This window comes from Myotis nattereri, assembly GCF_964212035.1.
Source record: "Myotis nattereri genome assembly, chromosome: 3".
Lineage (NCBI taxonomy): Eukaryota > Metazoa > Chordata > Mammalia > Chiroptera > Vespertilionidae > Myotis > Myotis nattereri.
Window position 1 is genome coordinate 153,677,546 of NC_138077.1, and position 12,358 is coordinate 153,689,903.

The window sequence follows — 12,358 nt, forward strand, 5'->3', positions numbered from 1 at the left end:
TCAGCAACCCAGGCGGCAGGCAAGAGCTGGGGGGTGGGCAAAGGCCGCCTTCAGCCGGTGATCGCCATCGGAAAGCCGGTTGGGGTTGCCGGCTGGCCTGCGTGGAGGGATTGCCATGGCGATTGGAGGGCGGGAGGGCCGGGGCGCAGGCCAGGCCGCAACAAGGGACTCCTGCAGTCAGACATCCTTAGCGCTGCTGAGGAGGCGGGAGAGGCTCCCACCACCACCGCTGTACTGGCAGCCATCAGCCTGGCTTGTGGCTGAGCAGAGCTCCCCCTGTGGGAGTGCACTGACCACCAGGGGGCACCTCCTGCATTGAGCGTCTGCCCCCTGGTGTTCAGTGTGTGTCATAGTGACCAGTCATTCCCAGTCTTTCTGCTGTTAGGGTCAGTTTGCATATTACCCTTTTACTATATAGGATAGAGGCCTGGTGCATGGGTGGGGGCTGGCAGGTTTGCCCTTCAGGGTGGGGGTCCCCACTGGGGTGCCTGGCCAGCCTGGGTGATGGGTTGATGGCTGTTTTCAGGCTGGCCACACCACCTTTTGGGTGGGGGGTCCCCACTGGGATGCCTGGCCAATCTGGGTGAAGGGCTGAGGGCCGTTTTCAGGCTGGCCAAGCCTTCCCAGCGACAAAAGCTCCTAGCCTCTCCTTTTTTTCTTTTTTTCCTCTGGGATTTATTTACCTTCTATAATTGAAACTTTGTAGCCTGGAGTGGAGCTCAGAGCCAGCCAGGGCTTGGCTTCCTCCATCGCCAGGGGCAACCCAAGGCTCCATCTCAGTGGCCACGGCTGGCTGAAAGCAGGAATCTGGGGTTATTTACCTCCTATAATTGAAACTTTGTTGCTTTCGGAGCTTAGAGCAGGTGGCGGCAGGCGGGGAACCTTGGTTTCCTCCATCACTGGAGCAAGCAAGCCTCCTCTGCTCGTTCCAGCTCCGTGGCTGCTGGCCGCCATCTTTGTTGGCAGTTAATTTGCATATCTTGCTGATTAGCCAATGGGAGGCGTAGGGAAGGTATGGTCAATTACCATGTTTGTCTATTATTAGGTAAGATGATTCCACTTAATTGTATCTTCTTCAACCTCTTTCTTCAGTGCTTTATAATTTTCTGAGTATGTATCTTTTACATCCTTGGTTAAATTTATTCCTAGGTATTTTTTTTAATGCAATTGTAAATGGGATTGTTTTCTTAACACATTGTATGCGGGAAACGTATTTATACGTTTTACGTATTTATACGTTCTACCAGTGTAGTAGAGTGCGGGACACGTATTAACACGTTTTTTATAGACTAGCGGTAGAATGCGGGTAACGTATAAATAACGTAAACTAAAGTTATCGTAATTTTACTGAACGTTGCCATTTGCGCAAAAATTAGCAAAAATGGCCCACGCCACCTGTTAGTGCGTGATAAAAACTACCCGCAAACAATGTGTTAAGTTTCCCCTTGTAATAGTTCACTATTGGTGTATAAAAATGTAAATGATTTCTGGATATTTTGTATTTTATATTTCACTGAATTCATTTATCAGTTCTAGTAGTTGTTTAGTGGAATCTTTAGGGAAGCTTAAGAATTTCTGATACTCTGCAGTACTGAGAAATAAGGATTCTGGTGATTTTTATTTCCTGTCTGATTTATAGAGTATACAAAGAGATGCTCAGTGAACTTTAGAAATAAATAAATACTAAAATTGGAAACCTGAAATGGGCTAATTTAAATATACTAATATAGTGGAATCTCACACAAAATTATTAAATGGGTTGGGAGGCAGAGAAGCAGATTTCTAGTTCTGTATAATCTATAAAACCATTCATTCATGTTTCATTCTTTGAGTAAAGATATTTATTTTTAATCTTCCAAATGTGTAAAGCGTGAATGAAGTTAGTCAACAAGCCACCAAAAGTGAAATAATTTAAAATGCTGCTGGGGAAGAGGGAGAAGTGATATTGAGATAACTTGTCATATTCTTAATGTATATAATTTCATTTCATTCTCACAAACAGCTCTGGGAAGTTTTATTTCATTTTGAAATGAGGAAACAGAATCTCAGCAAACTTTGAGTGGCTTGCCCAGGGATACCAAGGATAGATAGGGCCTGAATTCAAACCCTTGTTTATAATCCTAACCATGACATCCATTGTATGAATTAAGTACAATGCTTAAGTACACTGGACATTTTTGTAAAATGATTTAAATTGTTCAGTAAATGAGTTAGGACTTGTTGGCATAGTGCAAATTATATATGGGATTTTTCCCTATATAAAAAATTTGAAATGCATTAATAATGAAATCATTCATATTCATTGAAATCATTAGTATAGTCGTTAAGGGCTGTTCCACCAGAATAGGAAACATTGCCTGGCTCCATGGTTGAGCCTTGACCTATGAGTGGAGGTCATGGTTGGATTCTGGATGAGGGCACAAGCTCCGGTGGTGGGCTCCATCCCCAGTGGGGGGCATGCAGGGGGCAGCCCATCAATGATTCTCTCTCATCACTGGTGTTTCTATCTCTCTCTCCCTTACTCTTTGAAATCAACAAGAATATATATATATGGAATATAGATATATCTATATAGGTATATGTAGAAATATAAAAGAATAGGAAACATTTGTCCTAAATGCGTTGACATAACACATACTTTCCCCATGGATGAAGCAGCCTATTTTGCTTGATTAATCCTACTATCTCTTTAGAAAACCCCTTTGAAGATCAAGGTTGATACGTTTGTGAAATATAGAAAAAGCAAATTTTCCCGAAACACAAAAAAAGTTGTTTTTGTTTTTTTTAAGTAAAATAAGTGTTAACTCCTCAAATGAAATAGATAACAAGAGGAGACAGGTGTAGATAGTCAAGCAGCACCTTGGCTTTTTCACCACCTCTTCCGGGAAACCCAGAGGTAAGAGGCAACGGAAGCGGAACCAGAAGATCCCGTTTCCTCCAGGGAACCAGCGCTGCTGCGGCCCGCCGGCCGGCGGCTCCCCGCGGGCGGTTACCGCGCCCGCCGCGCCCTCTCGGCCTCAGGTCTCGGGGGGGGGGGGGGGGGGGGGGGGGGGAGCAGGCTGTGGAAAGGTCGCCACAGGACACAATCGGGTCACGTGGAGGCACCTGTGGGGATGGGGTGACAGTGAGAACCCGGGTGCTTCTAGTTCCCACGCCTCGGCAGGGCTCTCCCTTTCCCTCCCCTCAATCTCTGCCGCTAACTCCGTCAGGAAAACTGGAACCTCCTGGTCACGCCACCGCCAGGGCTTCGATCAGCTCCCGCAAGCGTCCGGCTTCCACTCCGCGACCTCCTTAAGGTGCCTCTTGGGTCTCCGCGGCCAAGGACCCGCGCTTTCCCAACCTCTCCCAAAGCCGCCTCCCGGGCACCGGACGCAGGCTGGTCCAGTCTGCGCACGCATCTCGCGGCTGCCGCCCCGCCCCTCACGCTCCGTCTCCGCCGCCCCGCCCCTCACGCTCCGCCCCGCCCCTCACGCTCCATGCCCCGCCGCCCCGCCCCTCACGCTCCGCCCCGCCCCTCACGCTCCGTCTCCGCCTCCCTGCTTTCGCGTCCCACCGGGCGTGGCGCTGAAACTGCCCGCGGAGGAGGCGCGCATGCGCACCGAGGGCGGAGCCGCTGGGCGAAGGACCGGAAACTTACAAAGTTCTGAGCTCCGCCCCTCGCGTCGCTGCCCCGCCGACTGGCCCCCGCGGACCCGCGACCCGCTACCGACCAATCTGCCCGGCACTCGCGTGCACCATGTCTGGTTCCTCCAGCGTCACCGCTATGAAGAAAGTGGTCCAACAGCTCCGGCTGGAGGCCGGGCTCAACCGCGTGAAGGTGAGTGGGGGCGGGCGGCCGAGGGGGAGGGCGGCCGAGGGGGAGGGGAAGGCGGACGTGGCGGTGGGATCGCCGCCGAGCTGGCCGGGGCGGGCGGACTGAGGGTGCGCGCCGGCCTCCGTGGGCGACCCGGGAGCTGCGAACGTCAGAGACTTGGCGGCGTGGGTCGGCGCTGGGGTTGGGGGGCAGGTTCGCGCGCCCTTCCGCCCTAGGGTTTCCCGAAGCGGGCCGGCGGCCGGGCTGAGCTGCGGCGTTCCGCATTCTGACCCCCCTTCTCCCCGCCCCCCCTCCGCCCCGCGAGGTGACTCCGCGCTGGCCGGGCCCGCGGCTGCTCCTCCGCGCGGTCCGCACCCTTCCCGTCCCTCTGCCAGCCTCCGCCTCTCGTCGCCCCACGGGGCTTTATCCGATGATTGAGAACAGACGTATTTTTTTGTTTTCGTGGCAGACCTTTCCAAACCCACTCCCTGTAGCAGAAGATTCTTACCTCCAGCTCCTCTCATCCACCGAACTTGAGGACGCTTTCTTGCAGAACTTGAGCTATATGTTCGTTTTTGAAACGTCCCGGCGTGTAAGGTTATCTCTGGTGCCTGTATAACCAACCTCGCACCAAGCGTGCATTTCATGCCCGTAGGCTCAGTGCGCGGAGGTCTGACCTTGGGGGTACCTCCAGGCCGCACACCTCCGGAAAGCGGTTAGGGTGGACCGGTCTTACTTGTTTTGGCATTTGGTTAGCATTGACCTTGTCTTTGGCTGTTTTATTTTGGGGCGGGTGGCGGGGGGTGCGGTGGGGGGAGCCTTTTGTATGTGTTGGTGTGCGATAACCTGACATTCAAATGCTATTCCAAGTTCCTCCAGATTTTTTTTAAATCCCAAGTGGATTGGCTTCTTTCTGGTACAGATCATCTTACGTGTGAAACGCGCCTTGTAATTAAAAGAAGAAACGAGAGTAGAATAGGAATCATTCACTTTGTCCAAAGAAGCAGCCATTTTCCAAGATGATTTGATTCTGAATTCATCAGGGTAGTCTTTACTGCTCCCCGCAATCTCTTGTGGATAAGATGGTCTCCCATTTGCCCGTTTCCTTCAGTAGAAATGTCAGGAACCTAACGTAGTTGTGTTCACCTCAGGAGGGAAGGGAAATTCCCATTAGTGTTGGTGTGGGATTCCCCTCCCTGTCCTGTAAGTGCTGTGGACTCCATCGCTGTTTGGAATTCGTTTCTCTAATCTCCAGATTCTTAACCTTATCCAGTGATATTTGTGGACAGTCAGGTGTGCCTTTATTATACAATAGAGTGGCCTAGGAAAGAAAAAAAATGCTGCTTGCAAGTTGTGTTAAGTACGGGTCCTTAAGCCCCAGTCTCCAAGGAAAATGAGATGAAGTCCCCAGACTAAAGGACTCTGAGGGCTTCATTAGGAAGAGCTTGGCCCCTTCAATAACTCCCCAGCATGATGCCTGCATCCTATACTTAATTCTTTAGGAGGCTTCTGGTCGGAACATTAAAGCCACCACAAGTGACTCGGGTTTAGAGTTCTCAATTTGTCTGATGGTAGGGCGAGGCAGAAGGAGGGTGCCATTCAAACCTTGAGACTTTAAATGAGCTTTTAGATGCACAATGTGGTCAGTTTGATTTCATTTTGTGCATCTTTTTTTATCCATGACTGTGCTAGATGCTTTCTTTTTACCAGTGATATTTTTAAGCTAGCACAAGTTTACTGTTTAAACCTTTGTTTGAATAGTTGATAGAAATTATCACAAGTGCTTGAGAAATTCTCCCCTATGTAGGGTGACCGTACACTTGAATGCCAATCCAGGACACCTTTGGGGCACTAGTAATTATGCCAGGATTATAGGATTTCAGCCTCCTGGATGGTGATCATTACAGCGCCATAGGGGCTAGCAGCTTGTGAGGTTTTTCAAACTTTTGCCTGTTTTCCCCACTCCTTGGAATTCTCACTGATCAGTTCACACTGGTGGTCATTTGGCTGGATTTTGGGGCATTGAGTTGTTTAAATGTCACCTCCTCAGAGACACCTTCCTGTACATCACAGTCTAACAAACCATTCTTTTTTTCTTTAGAGCACGTTATCTGTCTTTTTCTCTGAACTGTCAGCTCCATAACAGCAGGGACCTGGTTGCTTTTACGTATTCTCAATGTCTAGAAGTATATTTGGCACATAGTGGTGCTTGAGAAGTTTGTGAAAGGGAGTTGAGTTGGAATTTACTACACCTTAGGCAGAAAATTAACAGATACTTTTCTGTATTTTTGCTGCTAGTCAATGTGAATGAAATCAAGTTATAAGACTGTGAAAAATGGTAACACTTTAGCTCTATACCTACCTTTTTTTTTTTTTTTGGAGGGAGCAGAGTGGCCATTTATCATAGTAGTTGCTACCAGGTATTTTAAAACTACTACTATACCCAATTGTTAAATAAACCTATGGAACTCATTACCCTGGACTGTTGTATAAGCCAAACATACACATAGATTCTGAGAGTGGAGTTTATTTTTTTTATTTTATTTTTATTTTTTTATTTTATTGCTTAGAGTCTTACAAAGGGTATTACATATGTGTCCCTTTTTTCCCCCCGCCCTTGACAATCCCCTGGCCTCCCCTACCCCCCAGTGTCTTATGTCCATTGGTTATGCTTATATGCATGCATACAAGTTCTTTGGTTAATCTCTTACCCCCCTCCCTCCTGCCCCCCACCCCTCCCCGGCCTTCCCGCTGCAGTTTGACAATCTGTTTGAGGCTGCTCTGCCTCTGTATCCATTATTGTTCAAAAGTTTATAATGGTCTCTATTATCCATGAATGAGTGAGATCATGTGGTATTTTTCCTTCATTGACTGGCTTATTTCACTTAGCATAATGCTCTCCAGTTCCATCCATGCCGTTGCAAATGGTAAGAGTTCCTTCTTTTTTACAGCAGCATAGTATTCCATCGTGTAGATGTACCACAGTTTTCTAATCCATTCATCTACTTGAGAGTGGAGTTTAGATTCAGCTCAGGATGATGGATCGTTTTATCAGGTACAGCAATAATCTGCAGGCTTTCTTGGTATAGAGAGCATCTGTGATGCTCTTTACTCCTTTCAAAGGCCAAATACCCCAGCTGGACTGACTACTGCACTCACCTTCCTTGAGGATAGTTAAAACTGAGAATAAATGATTATTTTTCCCATCTTCCTAAACCTCAGTTCAAGACTTAGGATATTTTATTCATTTGGGGCATCTTTTAGTGATCCATATTCTACACCTGAACCCCATTCAGTTCATTGTTTTTGTATCCTGCATCACCTTACCAAATATACAAACTAGTGGCCCGGTGCATGAAATCCATGCACGTGGTGTGGGGGGGGGGGTCCCTCAGCCCGGCCTGCACCCTCTCCAATCCAGGACCCCTCTGGGGATGTCCGACTAAACTATCAGTTGGACATCCCTCTCGAAATCCGGGGCTGCTGGCTCCTAACCTGCCTGCCTGCCTGATTGTCCCTAACCACTTGCCTGCCTGCCTGATCGCCCCTAACTGCCTCTGCTTGCTGGCTTGATCGCCCCCTAACTGCCCCTGTCGGCCTGGTTGCCCCCTAACTGCCCGCCTGGACGCCCCCTAACTGCCCCCTGCCGGCCTGGTCGCCCCCTGTCTGGAAGGAAGTCAGATGTTCGGAAGATGTCCAGTGGACCCGGTCTAATTAGCATATTATCCTTTTATTAGTGTAGACTAGAGGCCCAGTGCACGAAATTCGTGCACGGGTAGGGTATCTAGTGGCTGCCAGCAGCCAGCACCATGTCGCTGACACCCACCATGTTCCACACCCTCTGGTGGTCAGCACATGTCTAACTCTTGGTCAGTCGAACTCCTGCCTGTAGGGACAATTTGCATATTAGCCTTTTATTATATAGGATGTTTAAATGATACAGCTTATAAACAAAGTAAAGTGTAAAGCCATAGAACAGGGGTCCTCAAACTTTTTAAATAGGGGGCCAGTTCACTGTCCCTCAGACTGTTAGAGGGCCGGACTATAGTTTAAAAAAAAACTATGAACAAATTCCTATGCACACTGCACATATCTTATTTGAAGTAAAAAAACAAAACGGGAACAAATACAATATTTGTATTTGCATGTGGCCCGCAGGCCGTAGTTTGAGGACTCCTGCCATAGAAGTTCTTTAAGTCCTATTTGGGTGGCATTGTATACACATGAAAATTATTAAATCACATTTAAGGTGCTAGCTAGTTTGGCTCAGTGGATAGAGCATTGGCCTGTGGACTGAAGGGTTCCGGGTTTGATTATGGTCAGGGGCATGTACCTCTGTTGAAGGCTTGATCCCCAGCCTGGATGGGGCACATGCGGAAGGTAACCAGTTGATATTTCTCTCTCACATCGATGTTTCTGTCTCTCCCCCTCCTTTCCACTTTCTCTAAAAATCAATGGATATATAGCCTCGGGTGAGGATTAACAACAACAATAAAATCACACTTAAGGCAAATACAGTTTCTGACAGGCAGGCTGCTCAGTGAAGTTGTTAAAATTAACTGAAGTTTGCTATCAGCTTTTAGTTCCCTGATACTGAGCAGAAAGCTGTCACTGTCCAGTTTTGTAACATTAAACAGCTGATGATGCATGATACCAAAACAGTGAATTGAATGGTTTAGATTTAGAACTTCATGTTCATTCACAGTGGTAGCATTTTCCCAGTAATATTGCTTTCAAGGTGAAGTAATAATTTGCTAGAATTTTAATGCTTTTTGCTTAAACTCTTATCATGTGTACTGCTTTGGGTACTGCTTTTTAATAAAAAGCAAGATGCTGCTTCCCTTCAAGGTTGCACTTGAGCAACCTGCTTATTAATAAACTAGCAAGATGTGCTGTACTTTACAGATAAGAGGAATTGTACCCTTTGTACTAAATCATTTGATAATTCTTCTAATAAGCAAAATGAAACAAACTAATCTTAATTACATGCCCTGCTTTAAGAGCTCAGTATGTGACTGATAATCTCCAATTAGTATGTATCTTTTGAGTTAAGAGAAATATTTATTGCAGGTATTTTGAAAGATGTGAGAAAACTTTTTCTGAAAACATTCTTAATCACCTCCCATTCCCTCCCACTTTGTTTTGTATAGGTTTCCCAGGCAGCGGCAGATTTGAAACAATTCTGTCTGCAGAATGCTCAACATGACCCCCTGTTGACTGGAGTATCTTCAAGTACCAATCCCTTCAGACCCCAGAAAGTTTGTTCCTTTTTGTAGTAAAATGAATTTTGAAGGTAAGTTTCCTTACAGTAAAACAATAAAACTGCATGAAGCTGGAATAACCAGTTGTCTTTTTATTTGCTTCTATGCACTTTTGTTTGGCACTGCAAGTTTCCAGTCTTGTTTTGTGAGGAAAGTGAAGGTTGATGGAATTTACCGATTTAGTAGTCATGAAGACTAATTGTTTCTATCTTACCATAAAGAGGGTTAAATAGATGATTTAATAACCATACAAGAGGATATAGGAGTTACTAGAAAATCACAGTGACAAGCTGTGTTACTTTTTATAGCATTGGCCCTAATGGTGTATTTTGAGGGCCCTAAACACTAGTCTAATTTTTGTGTACGTAGCAAATAGTTTTTAAACTTTATAGAATGTTTATGGGGATGACTTTTAAAGTACTACCAATTGATTTGGACTGATTCTGATGTTTTTACTCTAACAGAATTCAGTTATAGGGCAGTATAGAAAAGAATTGGGAGTTGTGAATGCAAGAGAAAATGAGACAGTTGAATAAGCTAACTTCTAAATTTTAATCTTTGTCTTCCAGATCAAATGTCAATGTGTGCAAAACCATATTAGTCCAAAAGAGATGTGACCAGAATATGCTGTGGTTACATTTTAAGTGTAACCCAAGGGTGCTACCTTTTATAAAGCCATAGTGCTTTAGTCAGGGTGTATACTCACTAGTATTGACCTAGGAGGAGCAACCTTAAACTAATAGTGCTTTAAAAAAAACCAAAACACTCCGTATGGCACACACCCTTTATAAACAGTCTAACTCCTCAAAGTCCAGGAAGCTGCTTCCCAAAATACCATGTTACATAGTTGTGCCCTCCCTAATTACGCTTTGTAGATTTGGGAGTACCTAGGAAGTCTGTATAAGTACAGCATGTTTCCAGTAAATACAGTGATTGGTTAAGATTTTTGGAAACATGGGAGGGTGAGGGGGGGTGGAAGCACCTTTGAGTGATAGGTTTTCCATACGGAAGTAAGTCTTTTCAACAGTCTAACTCCTATTAAGCTGTAGTTCCTTGCTTATGGCAATATTAATTCTTCATGGCAGTTTTTGCAATTACATATTTTTATGGTTTGTTAAAGATCCTTTTTAAACTTATGTTCCTATTCACTTAAAAAATGGTTTATTTTCATTTGATATAAAGTACTGTTAAGTAGCCTGGCTCTTAACTGGCAGTTAATAATCTACATTTCACAGGAGTCTACAGATAGTGTTTAAATATGCTGGGATAATAATCCAGGTTTCAAAGTAAAATAATGGTTATTAATCCTGGCAGTCTAATGAAACAGCTTTGTGGATATGATGATTGAAACATTTTTGGCTAGGAAAAAATATGATGTAAAAACATTTTAGATTTGCTATACCTATAAATCACTTTGTTAAAATGCAAATTCTATTTTAGTGGGTCTGGAGTGAGGTCCTACAACCTGTGTTTCTTACAAGTTTCTGGGTTATACTACTGCCAGTGGTCTTAGGCCCACAGTGAGTGACATGAGTGCAGAGAATTTACAGTTGAAACGTTATACTCATAGCATTTAAAAATATATGGTTTTTATCAACAGCAGCATAGCTAACTTATCAATAGCTGGTCTAAGGAAAATACAAAGTACCATGGTCAGTATACCTAGAAATAACCATTGTTAGATATTTCCTTTTAAGAGAAAAAAAAATTCTTAACGATGAGGATCAGCCCCGCGCAGAGGTAGTTCAGTTGGTTAGAGCAGTGGTCGCTAACCTTTTGGACCTCACAGGCCACCTGTGGTCCACTGACCACTGATGGGCAAACGCTGGGTTAGAGCATCGTCCCAATACACCAAAGGTTGTGGGTTCAATCCTTAGCCAGAGCATATACAAGAATCAAAAATGAATGTATAAATAAATGGGACAAATTAGTGTTTCCCTTCCCCCTTCCTCTCCCAAATCAATCAATAAAAAATAGAGGATTATGGTATGTAGTTTGTTTAAAAACATTTATGAATTTTATTTCATTAAATATTTGTGAGATGTTCAGTGGTTGTATTGTAACTGAATTATACTTCATTGAATATTGAAGTTTCCAAATTTGAAGTTACACTGAAGGGAATATCTTGGTATCTATATATTTATATATACTTTACCTATTTAAGGTACATTTCTAGAAGTAAAATTATTCAATAAGGAATGACATTTAAATTTTATTAACACTAGTCTTTTTATTAAACTTTGTTATTTCACCTGGAACTTGATGCTGAGCCCTTGCCAGCCTATTTGCTATTTTCTGCCTATCTTGTTTTTATAATTTGCACTGAATCAAATGTTAAGTTAAACACTTGTTTTTCCACCATTGATTGTTTATGCCTCTTGAACATTTTCGCTATGGAATATATCAAATTTTCAAGTATAAAGATGAACTTGTATCTATCCTGAATTAGTTTAAGCTTGTTAGTTTTAAAATGATATACTTTTCCTACCTTTCCACATAGATAACATGTGGTATGCCCATGTTTTTATTTTTACTACATATATTTGTTGGTTTATCTCCATATAAATTGTTTAGTCATTTAATTGGCTGTCTAGTATTTCATTGTGTATGAACCTTAGTTTATCTAGTCCTGTTGAGTTGTTTAAGCTATTTCCGGTTCTTTGCTGTTAAAATATCACTATAAACAGTATCCATGTACGTTTCTCTTTGTATATAGGTTTAGTTGGGTAAAGAGTGAAGTGTGGTTGCACTTTCTACCTTAGTAGATATTACCAAACTGCTCTCCCCAATACTATCGTTCATTGTAAATTAAGACAGAGTGTATTTTAGCAGTGATCTTAGCAAGTTAATTTTTAAGTCTTATTATAAACTGTAAATGATATATACTTCAGACTGGTTTTGAAAATTAAGAGGTGGTTACATTTTACAGCATAGTCATTTCCTACCGTTTTTCTCCAGAAACCCTGTGATGTGTCTGGTTTTGTTTTTAAAACTAGATTTAGTTTAATTGAAAGTACTTTATAAACTAACATTCAGATGAATGCTGTAAAAATACAAAATGCAGTGCTATTGTTAATCCATTGATTATTTGATATTTTACTCTAACTCACTTTTTTTCTTCTCATTTCAGGTGTTCTAAACCACTTTTCTTGAACCGGCAAATATTCAAAGAGAGCTAAATCTGAAGCCTGTACAAAAGGCTTACCCTATAACATGTGCCATACTCTACAAACTTCTGCTTTTGTCAGTCCTTAACATCTACCTCTCTGAATTTTCATGAATTTCTATTTCACAAGAATGATTA

General features: G+C 43.6%; 1 protein-coding gene across 1 annotated transcript; it reads left to right on the forward strand.

Annotated features, from left to right (window-relative positions):
- Window positions 1-3,582: 3,582 nt before the first annotated feature.
- Window positions 3,583-12,317, forward strand: GNG5 (G protein subunit gamma 5). Its single transcript, XM_081086862.1, has 3 exons — window positions 3,583-3,817; window positions 8,944-9,086; window positions 12,185-12,317. Exons 1-2 carry the CDS (start codon window positions 3,737-3,739, stop codon window positions 9,067-9,069), a joined length of 207 nt encoding a protein of 68 aa, XP_080942988.1. The 5' UTR covers window positions 3,583-3,736; the 3' UTR covers window positions 9,070-9,086; window positions 12,185-12,317.
- Window positions 12,318-12,358: the final 41 nt, after the last annotated feature.

What these genes read in the sequence shown, in the direction of transcription:
- GNG5 (XM_081086862.1), top strand. Translation starts at nt 3,737, where the DNA reads ATGTCTGGTTCCTCCAGCGTCACCGCTATGAAGAAAGTGGTCCAACAG. An exon ending in CCGGGCTCAACCGCGTGAAG is followed by an intron (nt 3,818 to 8,943) that starts GTGAGTGGGGGC and finishes TGTTTTGTATAG; the next exon opens with GTTTCCCAGGCAGCGGCAGA.